Source organism: Mchenga conophoros, linkage group LG13 (assembly GCF_057382185.1).
Source record: "Mchenga conophoros isolate Kocher_MC1m ecotype Shallow Benthic linkage group LG13, M_conophoros_male_GT1.1, whole genome shotgun sequence".
Taxonomy (NCBI): Eukaryota; Metazoa; Chordata; class Actinopteri; order Cichliformes; family Cichlidae; genus Mchenga; species Mchenga conophoros.
In genome coordinates, this window is record NC_140538.1 from 27,702,665 (window position 1) to 27,723,871 (window position 21,207).

Below are 21,207 nucleotides of genomic sequence, written 5' to 3' on the forward strand. Positions count from 1 at the left end.
CAGTGCTACTTACAGGTGTAGGCGTTTATTTGAAGTTAGAAAATCTGGTTTGGGCATCACCTGACTGTTGAACTGAATACACAGCTCTGTCCTATATACCTGTAAAGACTTACAGAAGTCAGGTGTATCTGGGGCAAAGCATGAAGTGTCGTGCCACAACCTCAAATCAGAGCTGCTAAGGTGAAAAAAAAAAAAAAAAAACCCTAAAAACTGGGCCACAGTGTCCGTGTCCTTAAATACGGCGCTATGCATGTCACGAGTCACCTCAAGCACCGTTTGGCATTAGTTGGTCTGTGCTTGGCTGTTTCTTTTCTTTCTTTCCTTTATAAGATCTCATTGCCTTCTGTTGTTTCACTGTAAGTTATACTTATACGGGTTCTTTCTTTAAGTTAATACACGCAGGCAACATATGTCTGCATATTAAATAGTTCCTGAAATCACACCATCCCACTGAAGCACATACATTTCTGTGTTAATGTGAGGACAGCTGGCATAGGAAGTGAACATGCGTTTTTCAGCCCTTTGTGTACTTTTCACCTTTCAGGGGTTAAAAGTAAAGAGTGTAGTTATCTTTTTTCCTACATCAGTACCTCTACCTTAAATATATCACACTGCTGGACAGTATAGAGCTCTATTTATAGTACATATCTCATTTTTTTTGTCCTTTATCTTAGAGGCTCTTTGTGACTGCTCTTCCTATCCCTCCACTACATTCCATTTCCCACTGTGCTTTAAATAGATCTCTAATGTATCCCTCTGCTAACAGTCGAAAGGTTAGTATGGCATTTTAACCCCAGAGCGCGGTCCATTTCTTCACCACAATGTGTCACGGCCCAGTGGTTTGTGAAACTAGGTCCCACTGAAAAAGCACGGAGATGGTGGTTGGGGTTGGCTGTTGAGACACGGCTCTTAATAGGGACTGGTTACAAGAAGCAGGGAGCAGCTGTCTACACACTGACTCACACATCAGCTTTTGTAAAGTGTTAACAATATAGTGGAAACTCTCTCAAAAGTGTAGGCAAGTTTAACATTTCCTGAAGTGTTATGTAAAAATACTAAGAAAAAAAGTTGTTGTTTTTTTAAAATAATGAAGTTGGTGTTAACATATCCAGATCAGTTACAAATAAGAGGAGAAAGTTGGCGATTTCTGTTGTGTCAACGATCCCTGGCCCTAAGGAGCCAATCAGCAGCCACACAGGCAAACGTGACCTAGTCATATTGCTCCTCTGACAATGTAACACTAGTTATAATGTCACTGCTGAGGTTCATATAGTAGAGGCTCATGACACTTTCATCTGTGAAATACCCTAAAATCTGTTGTAATCAGGGTGCTGCACTAAATCCACATTGTGCTTACTTTGGTTACTTGCTAGGTCACTAGATTTCTGCAGTGGCAGTTTGCATGGAAGATGCTGATTTGCCAGAAAACCTTCTCCAGCTTTGCCAATAAGTATGTGACTCGAGCAACCTACTAGCAACTAAAGCAACTGTAGTGCAGCAACCCCAGTGCGTAAAGACTAGTCAGTGGCCCTCCACTAACAAGTGCAGGTATAACATGTTACTATACTCTTCGGCAATCACAAAGTCCCAGGTTTATATTGTTAACCGGTAAGTGACAATGGGTTTTGTTTTACAGAGTAATGCAGAATTGATGTAGTAACTAGTGTAATGAATTACTTTCTAAACCGTGAACCACCGGTTGCTATCAAAAAGTGTGAATTCTGTGACTGGTGGTTACCATGGGGTCTCTGACGGTCTTTAGGCCTGCGTGAATGCGGCTTTAGCGATCATTTTCACTACTGCTGGTCTGAGGCGTAATTGTAAATTGCATATATAATTGGCATGGCATTTGTTCAGTGCTTTGGGAGAATCAGCTAGAGATATTAATAATACATGTCAGAACTACAACCTGCTGTGATTTTTATCCTAAATGAAGCATTTTAAACCTTTATTTGGGACTAAATCCCCTAACTATTGATTTGAATGGTTATTCTGAACATGTTGTTTTCATGTCTCACTGATTATTGTATGGGAACTTGTGATAAATAACTGCCTTAATGCATTGCTCCAGGGGCTGTTGGGTAGCAAGTCTTACTCTTAGGATTGTGATGCAAGAGAACCTTTGCTAAGAAATGCTGGTTTCCTTATTGCTCAGTCGCAATGCAAAGAATCCCAACCACAGTAACATTTTATGTCAGTCACTTAATAGAACCTGAATTATCTAGTTGTTGTTTTTTAAATGTCAAGGTTAAAACTGAGTGTTTTCATTATTAATCCATCTGCAAATTTCTGTAAAAATGCTTGTCCTTCATGGTTTTCAGAACTGAAAAAACTTCAGAAAATCCCAATAATGTCGTTTATAGAATAGTTTAAGCTTTAAAAGGCATCCAGCTGTAGAAGCAGTGGTTGTAGTTTTGCAGTAACTTCACTTTAAGCGGTTATACAGAGGCCTACCTGGTTTCATGATGACCTTTGAGGAGTCATGCAGGGCTTTTCAGTAAATCCATTTTCCTGTCACAGTAGAAACTTGACTCCATGCTGCAGGAGAACACTAACATTGACTTAAAGTGTAGACAATCTATATTTGTGGTCTGGCTCCAGATAATCATAATTATTGGATATAGATAGTAAACCTAACACAATGCCTTCCCTGTGTTTTATTAATGAGAGAAGACGAGATGAATGCACAACGTGCAGATTCTGGCCCAGGAGTTGTGAATCACACAGAATTAATTATGCCAATGCAGGGACTACATGATGTGCCACCACCGTAACGTAACAGACACACACACACACACACACAAAAGGCTTGATTGCCATGGTAACCTCAGAAGTTTTCACACGGTCCAGATGATGTTTCTTTGTGACAGTGCCGTGCATGCGAGAGTCCCCATGCTGCAGTGCAGAATTATCATCTGAAGTGTTCTCATCTTGCATCCTCTTCGTCTTGACTGCCTTAAGATGTATGATACAGCCTCCTGCAGGGAGTCCAAATTCACGTCTCCTTTTTCATTCGCTGCAGCATGGCTCTCGGTTTACAAAGATTTACTCGACATCTGTGCGAGTTCTTCATATCACATTCAAAGTATACTCTTGTAGATGCACCTTTGTATAAGAGAAGTAGCCTAAATGCTACAGTTGCATTATCACTGCATTGTCTTTGATAATAGAGCTGGATCTGTATCGGTACAGAACAGTGACCTAATTTGCTGGCTGCAGGTTAAATACAGTTTTCTGTCCTGTTCTGTAACCTGTAACTATTTGTAGCGATTGTTCCCTGTGTGGTTTGCTCAAGTTGTCCAGGATTTTATTAATTTGCTGTAATTAAAATTTTCTTTTTTAAAAACTATAATTTTTTTTCTCTCTGACTGTCCTTCACAGATTTGAGTAAATTTATTCTTCTTTCTTTTGATGGACTTTCTTTTGCGGTCATATTTAAATGACACTTCTGAGGCTACAGGCCAGAACCAGTACTTCCAACAAACAGTCCAACACTGGAGACTGTCTCCACCAACAAAACTTACTAGAGCGGCAGCTGATACCCACTAATACTACAAATAGCCCATAAATCTGTGGGAAACACTGATGTCACTTTCAAACTTTCCACAGTCAAAATCAATGGAGAAAAACTTGAATCACAGCATCCCTACTGGTAAACGGGATATTGATTGGACTGTTCTGCAAAAAGCAGGCTAGACAGAAACAATTTACCAGATTATTGTATTTTTCCCTCTTCAGAGGAAAATGTGAATAAGATGCGCAGGTTCTGGAGTAATTGCCTCATTCACGTGAAGGCAATCAAAGAAAGCAAAAAAAAAAAAAGGAGAAGCAGAATGAACAGAAGTCTGGACACATCCAGGAGGTAGACGTGGTACACCAGATGTACGGACCAGTCTCTCCAGTCAGGGAGAAGAATGTAGGAGGTGAATAATGGTTGTAGAAGTAAGCGGGCATGTCTGCTTAGGGAGGGACACAGTAGTTCCTAGCAGCTGATAATGAAACACTTAGTGAAACTTTGGCAATTGACAGGCACATCCCTGACCTTTCCCTCCATTGATCTTCTTTAGCGTACCAGCTGGTCAATTCCATTTTAATTTGATGAGTAACCTTAGGAACTAGGTATGGTGTGTGAGTCACATGCTCTAGGAGTTGTTTTTGAATAGAGGTTCATCACATTAGCGAGGCGTGCATATGCACAGAGCTATAAAAAAAAAAGCCTTAATGGCTGCATTCATTTTCTAGCAGTGTGACTCTTTTGTGTTGTCATAAAAGCTGTTCAGCAGATGAAGATCAGAAAAGCATGACAAATTAATGCACATGCGAGGAGACTCAAATGATAAGCAAACGCGGGCATTAAGTGCATGGTTGCACGGACACGCCCTCTGCATGTACCTCCATATCCTTGTCCAATTATCAGTTGAGACCCATGGCTAAAATTGTCACGCCTGTAAAGACAATGAGCTCCTTTGTGCTTGTGAATATTCATAAGGTGCTCTGTTTAGAGAGCCTCCAATTAGGCTGTATTAGCACTCCAGTGTACAAGGAGAAAATGATGATGATGGCTGCTCAGTGATGATAGTGATTTAAGTAAACAGATTCATCAAATGTGGCCTTCAGCAGGCTGCGGATGCACTTCCCTGTCGTGTCAGTTTGAAATTGAAGGAGGCGATCACTTGCTTTTTGTGTCAGTAGTTTTAGAGTAAACTTTTGCTGCATACAAGTCTCCTAAGTAAACAGGAAAACACCGAGCTTTAAGGAGCTCCTTTCAGAGGCGGTAGTCTCATCTGTATAAACAAGTAATGTATCTGTGACCCATATTTCTCACAGACTACCAAATACGCTTCAAGTTGTGCAAAGGCGTCTTTTGAGCACGGTCTAATAACTGGAACTCCTTGAAATGAATCGCGCAGCAAACTTTAACGATCGCCCTTTCACAACATGCAGCTTTTCCTCTGCTGTTCAAAAGAGTCCCATCCATCAATAAAGATCAAAGAAAATCAGTGGAAGATCAAGATCGCTCGAGAAATCCTGGATTCAAAATGTGCTGAAATTGTGTAGTACAGTCTTCTCCTGTGGCCTCTCAATTCCATTCAATTTGATGCTCAATATCAAAGAGTGTAGGGTTGTCCCAGCAGCAGCTTCTACTACTACAGACCGTGAAATATGGCTTACTACTGCCATAAAATATTCAGTAATCATGTGGGAGAAGAAGCTGCTGTGAAGCAAGCAGGTCTTACTTGGTTGCGCTGTGTAGTGTCACATGCACAGCGAAGAGTCACATGCACTCACACTCTGATTCTTCTACCACAATGACAAGTCGCACAAAGCACGTAGCCCTCATCATCCAACAGTGCGTGCTGCAGATGCAATAAACCTGGCATATTGGTTCTGTGCACTGTCTATGCAAATGGAAACCTGTCTGCAAAGCGCTGAGAAATGGCTTGTACATGCACTGATAACATAGCACAGAGCAGACAGCATAGGATTGGATTAGGAGCAGAAGCATATTCTCAAAAGACGTAACAGGAAGGGATCGATGCTAGGAGGTTTTTTGATCCCACTCCAATGGGCTCGTCCACACAGCGTGCATTCACTCAGTGTGATTTGATGGCTGGGTCGTACTCTAAATGCGCTCTGCATTAACATTTCAGGGTTCACTTTCTGCAGCGAGCTGCTTTACATCCTAAAAGGGACTCGGCCGTACCTTGATATTTGTTCATTATTACAGATATTTCACAACTCATTTTCCCATTTTGATTTATGTGTTTGCACGAACCCAGGGGCAACTGCAAACTTTTCATCGGTGTATTGCATTATTAAACAGAGAGCATGTCTGGTACATCGGCACGCAAACTGGGCAGTCATTTATCACAACGTGAATCACCTCTATGAGGTTTCCTGCTTGATTACAAACACAATGGTATCCTAAATGAGAAATTGGTATTAAATCCTGGTGAGAGCATTCCTCAACACTATGTAATGTGGGATGTTTAAAAGGCTTTTAATGAACAACATTCCCAATCCTAAGAGTTTGTGAGCAACAATTGGCAACAAAACGCCCACAAAAACAGGCAACTACCCAACTCCGACCCCAACCCTAGTTGTCCTAAATAACTAATAAGTAGTAGTTTAGAAAGGGAATGATGCCTCCTGATACAGATTCTAAATGACTGACTCTTAGTGAGATCTAGTATTACCAGCTCAGCATCTTTGCATTAAGTGGCGGTACATAGACGAGTCTAGAGTTGGATAGTCTTCTCCACAGTTTTATCGTGAAACTATAGTAAGGCTAATTCAATTAAATTTGAATCTGATAATATTTGATAGCAGCGATTCGATGAATTAATGGGCAAACGTTCTGAAAAGCTTGATCGCCAGGCTGTTGGCGATCACTCTGACCATTGTAAATCCCTGAGATCTTCCTTCATTGGTGTTCATATATTCAAGTTTTACTGATATCAGCAATATTATGTTGCATCCCCATTAGTGTAGTGCTTCGCCTCCTTCACAGTTCTACCCCAGCTGGATCCATGATAGTCGAACAGTATCACAGTCCAGTTTATTGATTATGTGATAATTCTCCTCCACTTTGGTATATCCTCTTTGGGGAAGTCGTGGTGAAATCTGAGGCCTCATAGTAGAAGATGAGATCTCGTGTTTATATGTGCAGATGAATGTACTGTATCTACTCAAGGAATGCAGTAGTTGTGAAATTGTAGTGGATACTGATACAGATTTTTAAAATACCCATTTTGACCAAAGTTGATACCAATTTTTAAAAAACATTTATTCCCTGTACGGAGCAGGGGGAAAAGGTCTGAACAGTCTTTTAAAAAGTAAAAATTTACAACTTCAATTCCAGAAAAGTTCTGATGCTTTGTAAAATGCACTATGAGAGTTACAAATTCACAATGAAACCTAAAAAACACGTGAAATCTTTAAGCAGACAAAATCTAGCAATTTAAGAAAAAAAAAATGATTTGATGGCACTAACAAAAAAAAACAAACCAAAAAGTTAGGGCCTTCCCTGACCTGTTGCTCTAAAACCTGTAGATATTGTTCAGCACTGATGGTGCAAGCTGTCAGTTCCTTAGGCATTAATAGGCATGTCCACACCAACCGAGATGTAGGCTTTTGAACTGAGTGCTGATAACAAACTGGATGGTCCCTCTTCTCTTTAGCCTAGAATGACCTCATTGTTTTGTTAAAATGATACATTGTCTCAGTTTAAACATTTGATAGGTCTTCTATGTTCTACCTTCACAATTCATTGCGTTCAACTTTTATTTACATTTTTACCAGAGTCTCAACTTTTTGGGGCTACTGGGGTTATATTGAACACCATCCAAGACACAAATGATGGGACACACAAACCCTAACAGTCCTCTCAGTGGTTGTACCTTGAGCCTAACTGGTGTTTAGTTATTCTCTCCACTATCTAATAGTGCTTCTCAGAAGAAAGCTTGGGGTGTAAGGTTAGAGGAGATAATCATTTCTTCAACATTTTCATAATTACAGACATGAAACAAAAGGAATTTTTGACTAAAGTATGGGAGGTCTTCCCATTCTTAACATTTTAAATACACTTCTATGCCAGGATGAAACTACGACGCCGTAAACCAGCCCAGCTAATGTTTCTCAAGTAGACGATATTTCATAAATAACGCAAACTTGCGTCCCTCGTGATAAACAGCCCCCAGCATCTGTTTATACTTGATTCTGTCAAACCTCTCTTATCTGTGGTTACTTACATATGAGTGGAACTCATAATTCATCACTCTGGATCGATTGCCACCACTCCTTCTCTCAACAACTTTTTTTTCTTTCTTTCTTTCATGCAGGGAGCAGCAGCTGTGATGGTGAATAAATAAAGTATATAATAAAATAATAAATAAAGAATAATGAACCTCTGTGAAGATTACATTATCTCAGGGTTTATAATTAATGTCCAAATATGACTATAAAACCTTTGTGCTGCACATTAAAGTCATATTAGCTCTTATATATTACTGAAATGTTTGCATGCCTCAGCATATTCCTCCTCCTCTCCTGTGTTAAATACAAACTATGCATTTAACTGAGCTTCAGTTTGCTTTGGATTTTCCTTTAATAAAACCCTAGTTAAAGAAAATGGCTTTGAAAGTTGTCTCTCTAACTCATTATCTCCTGGTGTGTTATTAGCAAGGTTAATGATCGAATTGCATAATGTATTTTTCATCATGGTCAGGAAGGTGCCCTCCTCGTTTTCACCTTTTTCACCTTCCCTGTTTTTGCTTTAATCATCCTCTGTGTTACAGTTGATTCTATTGAGTGCAACCATCATAGAAACAAGTGGAGTTTTTCATGAGCTCCCCGAGCTACTACCATCAAGGTTATTGGATTTTATTTTTGTTCATTTTTGTTTTGAAGTTGCTCCGGAGCAACAAAGGTGCGAGAACAGATCCACGCTCCGTGTTGCAGAGTAGTAAGCGATACAGCGTTTCTCTGAATGTCATCAGTAGTGACGGAAAGGCAAAGACACGCTGACGGACGATTAGATGGTGTTTGTGGACTGAGATGAGCTATATGGAGCAGCTCTGGTTCTGGAGGCTGAAATCATATTCATTTTCTCCTTATATAGCTTGAGGTGATGGAGCACTTTCACAGCTCGGGCTAAGATGAAAACAAGCAAAGAAAACGGCGTTAGAAAATGTCTGCTTCAAGCTTAGATGCATTAAAGCATAAGAGTCAGGGTGCATTTGCCAAAAACATCCATTAGCAGAGTTTAGAGTTATATTAGGTGCACCGCTAACAGGTGGTGGAAGCTGGGTTTAACTGTGACATTAAACTCAACATCTGCATCTTAAAGTGCTTCTATAATGCTGCTTCTTATTTTCTGTCATAGATGCAGTTAGGTCCATAAGTATTTGGACAGTGACGCGTTTTTGGTATTTTGCCTCCGTACGTACCGACAGTGAATTTGAGATCAAACAATTAGGATGTGATTGACGTGCAGGCTTTCAGCTTTAACTCCAGGGATTTAACAAAAGTGCTACATTAACTGTTTAGAGAATTACAGCCATTTTTGTACACGCAAACCCTTCATCCTGCTACTTCTATCAGCAGCCACATCATCAAAAAACACTAGTGATAAACTAAGACTGGCAGCCATATGTGCTCATGCCATAGCATTTCATCCACCGTCTTTGACAGATCATGATCTGTTTTCCCTCCTCCAGACTCATCCCTCAATTGTAGTACAAGTTTTTCTTGGTTTCATCTGTTCAAATAATATTTTTTTCCAGGCTTTTAGATTAATCTAGCCTTTCTTTTCACGGGTAGCTTCTCTTTCATTGGCAGTGCTTTCTTTCTTTTTTGAAATGTATCAGATTAATAATTTAGGAAACACTTGAGAGTTTTTAAGAGTTTGCCGAGCAACTACATTTACCTGCTTAATTTGTCTGGAAATGACGATGCCGGAGGCCTCACCTTCCCGTGAAACTGACATCCCATCTGAAAATTCTGGACTTTGTATGAAAATGGCTCCAATTCCTAATCAGTTCATGCAAAACAGGCGTTGAATTAAAACATGTGCAAGCAGTACAAAATAAAACTTTGCCAAATCAAACATGTGGCGCTGTCTGCTGTGGTGACTTCCTTGTGACAAGGGAGCAGCTGAAATGATCAAAGTATAAGCACTACAGAATATAAAGTGAAATTTTTGCAGAAAAACCTAATGAAATTCTTGATGTTGATTTTTCTAGTCACGTTTCATGTCATTAATAAAAGTATGACTTTCCATGAGAGATGGAAAACTATCCCAAAGATTTGCATAGTAGTATATATGACCACACACACATCCACACACTCTCACTTTCTCTGTCACCTGACATGGGTTCTATGCCAACATCAACACCTCCACAGGAGCCAATCCCCCCATCGAGGACCCCTGTGGAGCCTGCTCAGCATATTATCCTTGTGTTTCAGGAGCTTACAGCCCCCATAGGAGGAATAGATGTTGTCATTCTCCCATTACCTCCATAGTAAGTCCATTCACTAACATTCACTAAGACCGTTGTCTTTTGTGCAGCGTCCAGTGAAAACCGAGTGCGGTAGATAGAGGCAGCATGCTGTTTGCTGCAGATACTTTAAAAAAAAGAAACCAGCCTCATTCACCATCATCTTGCTTGTTTCTCTGGAGTACCACTTGTGACGTGGCACAAATTGAAAATACAACCAGCAGTCTTCTATCGATTTTAAGATAATTTTCCCAAGCGTCATCATAGAGTAGATGAAGGTAATTGAAGCCTTTCTTGTGTCGTGTGGATGTACTGTGAAGAGTTCCCTTGTTTGTTTAATGAATGGATGTCCTCTGTCCTTTAATCATCTGCTTCAACACCCGCTGAGGGAGCTGTGTAGAAATCAAACACTTGAAGAGTGCATACAAAAGTGCAGGACACTCACTGTGAGTAGTACGAAAGTACTTTCATTAAAATCACATTAGAATAGTTGGTTACACAGAATTTGATTACATTTCACAAGTAAATAAAAAGCTCCCTGATGTACAGTGGGGCAAAAAAGTATTTAGTCAGCCACCGATTGTGCAAGTTCCCCCACCTAAAATGATGACAGAGGTCAGTAATTTGCACCAGAGGTACACTTCAACTGTGAGAGACAGAATGTGAAAAAAAAATCCATGAATCCACATGGTAGGATTTGTAAAGAATTTATTTGTAAATCAGGGTGGAAAATAAGTATTTGGTCAATAACAAAAATACAACTCAATACTTTGTAACATAACCTTTGTTGGCAATAACAGAGGTCAAACGTTTACTATAGGTCTTTACCAGGTTTGCACACACAGTAGCTGGTATTTTGGCCCATTCCTCCATGCAGATCTTCTCGAGAGCAGTGATGTTTTGGGGCTGTCGCCGAGCAACACGGACTTTCAACTCCCGCCACAGATTTTCTATGGGGTTGAGGTCTGGAGACTGGCTAGGCCACTCCAGGACTTTCAAATGCTTCTTACGGAGCCACTCCTTTGTTGCCCGGGCGGTGTGTTTTGGATCATTGTCATGTTGGAAGACCCAGCCTCGTTTCATCTTCAAAGTTCTCACTGATGGAAGGAGGTTTTGGCTCAAAATCTCACGATACATGGCCCCATTCATTCTGTCCTTAACACGGATCAGTCGTCCTGTCCCCTTGGCAGAAAAACAGCCCCATAGCATGATGTTTCCACCACGATGCTTCACAGTAGGTATGGTGTTCTTGGGATGCAACTCAGTATTCTTCTTCCTCCAAACACGACGAGTTGAGTTTATACCAAAAAGTTCTACTTTGGTTTCATCTGACCACATGACATTCTCCCAATCCTCTGCTGTATCATCCATGTGCTCTCTGGCAAACTTCAGACGGGCCTGGACATGCACTGGCTTCAGCAGCGGAACACGTCTGGCACTGCGGGATTTGATTCCCTGCCGTTGTAGTGTGTTACTGATGGTGACCTTTGTTACTTTGGTCCCAGCTTTCTGCAGGTCATTCACCAGGTCCCCCCGTGTGGTTCTGGGATCTTTGCTCACCGTTCTCATGATCATTTTGACCCCACGGGATGAGATCTTGCGTGGAGCCCCAGATCGAGGGAGATTATCAGTGGTCTTGTATGTCTTCCATTTTCTGATGATTGCTCCCACAGTTGATTTTTTCACACCAAGCTGCTTGCCTATTGTAGATTCACTCTTCCCAGTCTGGTGCAGGTCTACAATACTTTTCCTGGTGTCCTTCGAAAGCTCTTTGGTCTTGGCCATGGCGGAGTTTGGAGTCTGACTGTTTGAGGCTGTGGACAGGTGTCTTTTATACAGATGATGAGTTCAAACAGGTGCCATTCATACAGGTAACGAGTGGGGGACAGAAAAGCTTCTTACAGAGGACGTTACAGGTCTGTGAGAGCCAGAGATTTTCCTTGTTTGAGGTGACCAAATACTTATTTTCCACCCTGATTTACGAATAAATTCTTTACAAATCCTACCATGTGGATTCATGGATTTTTTTTTTTCACATTCTGTCTCTCACAGTTGAAGTGTACCTCTGGTGCAAATTACTGACCTCTGTCATCATTTTAGGTGGGGGAACTTGCACAATCGGTGGCTGACTAAATACTTTTTTGCCCCACTGTATGTTAGCGTGGATATTTATACTATAGCCATTTATTGACTGAACTGCTGGCACTTTACCTTAGCCAGCGTAGTGGTGGTCCACTATATGTTGGGATTTAAAGCCTCAGTGACCTATATAGCTTCTACAATTCTTTTCTCTCATGAAGGGATGGTTACAGGAACGGCTATGTCCACAATAATTACCCCCTCAGCATGGAACAAGGCCTGTAGTCCTTTACCCCTTTATCTAAAGAGCAGCTCCTTTCACCAGGCTGGATAAAAGGAGGAGGAGGGGGGACTTTTGTTTCGTTTCCCATTACCCAGTGACTCATACTTCGAGGAAGTGCTGTGATACTGGGTACATAGATCGATGGTTACTAAAAAACAAACTTAAAAAGAAAAACAGTGGAGGTGGATGATTTTGATTGTGTCATGGTGAACTGCGTAAAATCATTTAAGATGCTGAATGAATATTTGTTAGGTTTCATTTGTGAATAGCATCTGACACATCACGCCAGCAGCGTGTCTCAGTGCCGTGTGAAGGTTGGCCTCCTTTTATTGGAGGCAGATTCAGCGTTTACTCAAGTCTTCGGTGAAAGCATGAACCCTGTGAGGAGAAGTTCACAGTTGATTTAATCTTTTCATAACCCTTCATGTTTTTTGACTGATGTTAAATTGGAAAGAAGACCAAGTTTACTAGTGTGGAGCCATAACACAAGGTAAATTTACCAGCCACTTTGTTAGATACATGTACGGAGCTGCTTGTTAAGACAAATATCTAATCAGCCAATCACATGGGAGCGACTTGGTGTATTTAGGCATGTGGACATGATGAAGTTTAAACCAAGCATCAGAATAGGGGAGAAAGGTGGCATAGCTGTTGATGCTGCGCTGACTATTTCAGAAACTGCTGATCTGTTGACTTTTCGGTGACAAAAAGAGAAAATATCCAGTGAACGGCAGTTCTCTTGGGAAAACTGCCTTATTGATGTCAAAGGTCAGAGAAAAATGGCAGATAGGAAGGCAACCGTAGCTCTTACAACCATTTGTTACAACCAAAGAATGCAGAAGAGCATCTTGCACAACATGTTGAACCTTGAAGCAGATGCGTTACAGCAGCAGAAGACCACACCATGCACGCCAGTCAGCTAAGAACAGGAAACTGAAGCTACAGTTCTCAGAATTTGACATGAGAAGTTTGGAAAAATGTTGCCTGGTCTGGTGAGTCTCGATTTCTGCTCTGACATGCAGATGGTTGGGTCACAATTTGGCATAAATAGCATGAAAGGATGGATCCATCCTGCCTTATGTCAGCTGTGCAGACTAGCGGTGGTGGTGTCACTGTGTGGGGGGTATTTTCATGGCACATTTTGGGCCCCTTAGTACCAACCAAGTAGCAATAATACTAGTATTAACATGCTGAACATGTCCATCTCTTCATGAGAACGGTGTACCTCTCCTCTCATGGCTGATTCCAGCAGAACAGCGTGCCGTGTCACAAATCTTAGATCATCTTAAACTGTTTTCTTAAACACGACAGTGAGTTCAGTATACTCTAATGGCCACTGTCGTCAGCAGATCTCAGTCTAATAGAGCACCTTTGGAAGGTGATATAGGAATCATGGATGTGCTGATGCATTCATAACTTGATGGACCCTTATTTGTAGAGCAAATCCAAATGCAGAGTTACAAAGTGCTTCAGAGTTTGAATAAAAGCCACACGTTAAAAATAACTTTACATTTTCAAATCAACCATACAGTCATACTAACATATACACATGCAAATGGTTCCAAACTATGATGTGCTTTGGTCATCAGCCAATCACCTTAAAGTTAATTTAACTCCCAACATTCACAGTTTGGTTTCTATTCTTTGTTTTAAGTCAACCTTAAGACAACCAGTTGTGGCGTTCAACCTACATACTATTATTAAGCTGTATGAAGTAAACAGAGATAAACATGCCAATTAAAACTACAAAGCAAAACAAACTCATAATGAACTTTGAGTAACCAGTTTTTACCCAACAAACAACAACTGGAGCACAGCCAAAACATCTGGTTGGAGCTGTTAGATCTTTTGACTCAAGGAGTGCCAGAGCACAGACATGCTGTGTATTGAGATGCTTCAATTCTGGCTAAACATTATTGATGAATCATTAGTTTGAAAGGGCGAGTCTCTCCTGGAAGCCACTCATTATGTTGCCACGTGAAAGTGTGTGGAGGAAAAAGTTTGAGAATCAAAGAAGAGACCTCGAAAGAAAAGTTCAAGCACAACTTACTTTGTCGCCTCTGCAGGCCTGGAGCAGGTGTGAATATTGGAACGTCACTTTGGTAAAGGCACAAAAATTGCCAGACAGCCTCCTCACTTCTGATGTCACAAACCTTAGTACGGGAAAGGGATTTCCAAACCTGTTTATCCATCTGCTAATATATGCTATACTGGCACAGGACCCAGATGAGAAGCTGAATCATCGCTCTCGCTGGGAGAAAGACCTGGTGAATCTATGAAAACACTGCGCTAGATTAAATTTTTATTTCATTTTCTTTATCCTTTTTAATATTGCACAGAGCTACATTCATGCTACAGTGCCTCTGTGTTTTGGACCTGAGGTGCAGTCTGAGCCGTGCCATATGAGGGGATTAGCTATGTACAGAGGGAGCGTATCAGACTGTCTCCCAGACAAACTACAGAAAACACACCCTTGTCTTTGAAATCACCTGGCAAGGCGGGGGCCTGCCTTCTCATTCAGCACTCAGAGGCTGGTTAGCAATGGGTCTGCCTGGAGGAGCCCAGTCTGTGTCTTTTTTCTCCCATTATTGCTCTTTGTCTACACGGAGAGGGTGCTGAGTGACTTATAAGGAGAAGCTGCATGAGTTGGCATCACGCCTGCTGTTACACATGCGCACACACACATGCACATGCGCAGAGCAGAGGTAAGTCTTAATCAGTAACACAGATGACCAGAAGGCAGGGGTGGAGGTCCATCAGTGACCATCTTCATCCACCCACATTACCACAGCTGGAGTCTGCACGTGCAGGGTTAACCTTGAACAGGAAACCTGGCAGTGTACAGTGTTTAGAAAAGTGCGTATTTCTCTTTTGTTCTGTGGTTTTGGCATTTTGGCTACATATTTTGTTTTTTGTACATATTTTTATAAATCTTTATGTTTATTTACTTTGTTATTTTTTTAAAAAAATAAAATTTTTATATATATGTTACATTTACATTTTCGTGCAGTTTTTTGTATCTGTTTTTGTATTTTGGTATCTTTACCTGTCTCATAAATTCAGGGCTACATCCTTTCTATAGACAAAGAGCTTATCTTGGAGCCTTCAGCTTCTTCTTTAGTACTTTCATAGGTGGATGTAGGAAGTAACAATAATATGTGATGATAATCTGTGATACATGAAATAATCTTATATTAATAGTAATAATGCTTGTGCAGAGGTTTCATTGTCCTTATTACCACCACAGCTCTGCCTCGCAGTGACAGTTTAGTTGCAGTTTCGAGGCTCATTTGTGTACCAGCATAAAGACTTTCCTCGCAGTGAGCTGTGATCTCAACTACTGAGCTGATGCATGCTATAGTTACAGCTGGATATTTTTTTCTCTCTTTCGTAAAGTGTTTTCATTAAACAGACTCATTCATTATTAATTGTTTTACATATTTTGTCTTTTATGAACGTCAACAAAAACACTGCTTAATCCCATTATCCAACAGATAACCACCCATTTCTCAATGCAGTGATACGCTTGAATTAAAGTACTAGAAACAATTAAAATACACTGTAATTAGTACTTTTAACAATTTGATAGATGCCTTTTATTATATTTTTAACATCAGCATGTTGAAGGACTTGTTGAGAAGAGAGTGCTAATTTATATGCTAAAATATGTTTTTCTGCTTGGTCAAGAATATGAAAACACTTTATTATCCTCTAATAGATTTTCTAAATGCTTGGTGATCGCAGGACACACGTGGTTGTTTGTGTAATGTTGTTCACACTAAGAATTTTAAAAGGAAACTGACAGTTACAAAACTTTTTTTCGTTTATTTGTATTTGTTTTGTTGTTGTTGTTGTTTTTTCTGCATACCATGTCCAGCTTTTCTGTATAAAGTAATGAAGAATCTTGGATTTGGTGCTTAAAACTTCGTGAAACTGTAACCGTATTTCATTCACCATAAATCACTATCTGATTTTGAATAGTTTTCTTATCAGATACAGAAGTCTAAAACCAACATTTCTCTGCCTGGGCTGCCTTGTAGCTCTGCACGTTGTCTCTTCAATGTGTGACCCCCTCCCTCCCCGAACAGTCGGGGGTGAGTGCACTAACGTGTCCGGTGTTGCCGTTTTAATGAGTGTTTGCTGGAAAACGAAAAATACAAGGAGTCTGCAAGATGGATTTGTACGTTTTCACAATGGGGGAGTTTGCGTAAGTGCTAGTAAATAATTTTCTCGAGTGTGTACGTTACACATGCTAATTTTGGAATTGTTTTTATTATTTTGCTAGCTAGCAAACTCCGGGATAAATGATTGAAATGTACTCAGTGTGATGCAATACGGTGCCGCTATTATAACAGTTAGTTATTGCAGGGTAATTTATGTAATATGCTGTGAATTTAACCAAGACTACACAGCAGTAGCAGTATTGCGAGTTACTTCCCCAAAGTGAATGCTTTAAACGTTAGCCCGATGCTTAACTAGCCAACTTAAGGCTTTCTGATTAAAGGCTAAAAGCGGCGTTGTCACCGAATAAATAGAATATTGATTATATTTTTGTGTATTGCTGCAGTTTTTTCAAGTATTAACTTGGTGCTTTTGGCAACCTTACGGGGAAATAATGGTAATATGGCTGATCCATATGGACACAAAGAATATAGACTTTTTTATGCTACCGAAGTTCCCTCGCTTTCATTCAAAATCTGTTTATCGTTAAACAACTTAAACATAATTGCCTCAAACTCACATTAAGGCCTGTGGGACACTATCAGCCACTGAAACAGTAGACAAATGAATATTTCATACCTTAAGGCTGCCTGTTTGTTTAAGGGAGATGAACAATACATTATAATTGTATATAATAATATCACAGATGATAGATTTAATAGGTTTTTGAAAGATGCTTGTGCATTCAAGTCTTATATGTTGAATTGAACCGAGTATGTCAACTGTTCAAAGCTTCTCCCAGTCAGTGCTGTTCTATGTGCCTGTCTTACTGTACATGATGTTATTAGCACAAACACTTTAAAGGTGATAATTTAGGACTTCAGCAACACAGACTGCAATGTAGTTAAGCATCTTACAGTTAGTTTTGAATGAATCAACTTAAAAAACAACACAAGCCAAGATCTGTCTCCTCCTATTTTTTGTGTCACACAAGAAAGAAGCATCAAGATCTGATGAGAAGACTTATTAATTTGGCCTTTGACATGGTCTTACTGAGGTGATGCGAAGTGAAATATGCATCCTTTTTTGTGCTGGCCAAGTTTGAAAATGGACCCTGAAAATGGTTTATGAACCCAGAAAAAGTCACACGTGGAGTTAAAACCTCTCATAGCAAGTTAATCATATTCAATTAGTTTGATGCTTTAAGCACAGAATTTAGTCACACAGTCAGGACAGCATCTGGTTTACCTTCATCGGTAAACATGTTTATGCAGTACATAGTAACAGTGTGGCTGAGTCCTCTGGTTCAAATCAGTTCCACTACATTTGGAGATGTAAGTCTTAACCTGTCACATGCATCGGGAAGGAAAATACAACCAACATTTAAATGTCTTAATTAGATTTATTTTAAGTGTCGTAATGAGCTGCTGAATGTGAAAGTTAGCAAATGTTGATTTTACTGGCCAACAGTTACAGTGTTGGCTAATTACTCTTTACTCTGAGTTGTTGAAACAAATCTTGGCTGTTGTCTGTTGTTGGTTAATCGGATTCCTGAGCGCTTGTGTTTGTGCTCAGCCAAAGACGTTGTTTTTGTTGTTTTTTTTTGTTTTTTTTTTAAATGTTGAAGCAGCTCTGCTCTCCATAGCATTTATTTGTTGGAGGAAATGCGTTTTGATCATCCTCATCTTCATTTCCAACATGATATTCTTATTCTTTGACTCTACTAGAGTAGCTTTGCACAATTCACAGTTCAAAAAAAATGCTTCTTTATCTTACACAGAGCCCCTCTTTTTCTCCTCTGCCTGAAAAACAAGGGTTTTGGCTTTTTTGCCTTTAAGCTAACTTTACTCATATTGGTTAATATTAAAAAGACTTGCTATTAATGATCAAGGCTTTTTTAATATCATGGATTGGGTGTTCTTTTTATTTATGCTTTTTCTGGGGTCTATGATGGATAATTTGGAATTAAAATTGCATATATTTGTGCTTATTATTTTGTTTATTTATTACAGAGGAAAAAACATGACACTCTTCCTCACCACTTCATCCAACCATGTCCTTCAGGACTCATTTTAAGCTGCGTACAGAGGGATTCAATCAGTCTGCAGAACACACGCATGCATCTGCTCCAGTGGCAATGAATGAAAACATCTGGCTGTGTTACTATGCATACTGAAATAGGAAAAAAAAACCTAAGATGAATGAGTCAGCGCTCTGAGCTGGATGTCTTTCTGAAATACAACTCTCCTGGTCTTCATGTGAAATGTCTTTACTTGCTCAAATTTGATCTCGTAAAAGTCGATCATAAAACTTATGGAAGAGTGTCAAATTTTATTGCGATCTAGATCAAACTCATTTTAGATATTTGTTTCTATGTGCTGCGTGTGTTATTTGTTATTCAGATGTGAAGTTTAAAAAAGTTTAGCTAAGTCTTCATTTAACAAATGTTATTTCTGGGGTTTTGTTTTGCTTGCTAATCGTCGATACTGTGACGGTGTGTCACTGCACAGATCCTCCAGGGAAAATGTTTTTGCTTTTTCACATTTTGACTGTTGTGATTCATTATTTCTACTTTTCCATCTTTCACATGTTTCATTATCCAACACACACATTATTCTCTCCCACTGTGCTCCTACTTTTTAATTCTTTGAAAAAAACATTTAATCTTCACAGTACTGCCAAAGTGCACCAATACATTGTGAAGTGCACATAGAGTCTGGATTTCCATTTCTCATACAGTACCGAGCAAAAGTCTTGAACCACCCCCTCATTTTTTTTGTATTTTGCCAGGTCAGTCTGTGTTAACGGTGTTATTAACTGCATTCTTCAACTAAAGAAGTGGGAACAAATTATGTGGGGTTTTGCTTTTTTGCAATAGGCCGAAAGTAAATGTGTAAAGATACAATTTAAAATTGGTTCTTTGTTAAGTTTTCTGGTCCTTTCTGTGATTTAGGTGTGTGTTTATGTTTGAATGTTTCATAGATTAGTGTGAAGGGTCTTAACAGACAAAAACTGGTCAAATACAAGCCCTGGATTAAAAATCAGAAACACTTTAAAAAGCCTGGAGAGCTATTCCTTAATACCACTTTAAAAATTACAGGGAAGTCTGGATCCCTGGAAGCAAATAAAGAAATGAGGGATGGCTCAAGACTTTTGCACAGTGCCGTACATGTCACGTTCCCTGTTTTATAGCTCAGCTCAAACTGACACGTTCTCACTAACTGCTTCTCATTTTCTCCACAGTAAACTTTGACCACTTCCAGATTCTGCGGGCCATCGGGAAGGGGAGCTTTGGAAAGGTAATGTGGTCTCCAATTTTCATGCGACTTGTATATTCTTTGCCCTTAATTACCCACCACAGTCGTCATCTCTAAAGAATCAGAGCAAACTAAGCTAAATGTGCTGGGATTACACTTTAGTTCTCGTATGCTGCTTAACAGAGCCGTCCTCTTTTTGCTCATTTAATAACAGTTATAAATGCAGCTTATGTAATTATTTCTATAAAGTCAGAGGAGAGCCAATTTATATTTCATCTCATTCAATCTATTGGGAATTTTGACCCCACGTCTCAATTTAATTACAGAGTAGCACAATTCTGCGGCTCTATTTGTCATCGCGCGGTTGGGCTGAATAGAGGCAGGAGGAGAACTTGGCGTGTGTGTGTGCACGCTGCATTTTGTGAAACTAAATTACCCACAGTTCTTTTCAACCTTGTCACAGGTGCCAATATCACCGTTGGTGGCCATTGTTGATAAAACAGTCATTTTGGATTAACTTGTGGGCCTTTTTTTTGCCTCCTGCCGAAGAATTCCTTTGTGTACCAATTGAACGTCTGGATGAGACTTCAGTAATGAATTCAGGACTGTGTGTGTGTGTGTGTGTGTGTGTGTGTGGGCGGTCGTGCAGGCAGGCGGGCGTGTGTGTGTGAGATAAACTATTCCAATCTCTGGAGCCCCAATTGTGTATCTTCATTTTAAATCCCAAATATCACTGCTAATATTTGTTCATTATACTTGTGTCTGTGCACGCCTGTGCAAATTCTTTGCTCTCTACAAAAACACTTTTTCCCTCTAAAAACATGTCCCTCTGTAAGTCATTGCCCAATGCTGAATACATTACCATGTGAATTTATGTTAATTTTTACTTATTGCTTTGTTCCCTCGAGCTGCTGTCACTTCCCTTATGATACTGAAGTGGATCCGCAGTAAGCCGGGAAGCATTATCTTTTTAGAATAACAATTTACACTCACTCTAGTTTCTTTGAGATGAACGCCACATGTAAATAAGTTTCATTCACATTGTCGGCTTTAAAATTCAAACTTAAAGAGTTTGTAAGTAAACTGGCTGAGATGAGACACGGACGATGCACCGGGTCCTCGTCTGAGCGCCGGCTTTCAGCTGTGCTGCATCTCTCCCCAGCCATGCACGCACAGACACTGTGCTACATTTACACAGTGAGACAGATGCTCACAGAGACGTCCAGATACATTTTGTCCTCGCTGGAGGTCATCTTGTGTGTGTTTTTTGGCCCACTGTGGCCTCACACCGAGCTCCTGCTGTTTTTTTGAACACTTTAACAGCACCAACCTTTAGCTTCCTGTTGAACACACTTAAGTGGGGGAGGTGTAGGAGGTAGTAAAACAGGTTTGGTTATCCTAATTTATAGTTGTCTTTATGTTAAGGATT

The 21,207-nt window shown here is 40.0% G+C and overlaps 1 protein-coding gene across 2 annotated transcripts in view; it reads left to right on the top strand.

Moving 5' to 3' along the window:
* The window catches only part of stk32c (serine/threonine kinase 32C), a 106,606-nt gene that overhangs the window by 24,488 nt on the left and 60,911 nt on the right, over window positions 1-21,207 (top strand). The window contains exons 1-2 of one of the 2 annotated variants that reach the window (XM_085297585.1): window positions 16,211-16,567; window positions 19,765-19,820. Coding sequence is in view for 1 of the 2 variants with exons in the window: in XM_085297583.1 (XP_085153709.1) it covers window positions 19,765-19,820 (56 nt within the window). In the remaining variant the exon portion in view is untranslated. Of the gene's footprint in view, window positions 1-16,210; window positions 16,568-19,764; window positions 19,821-21,207 lie in introns of those variants that run through there. The other variant, XM_085297583.1, reaches the window with a different exon arrangement.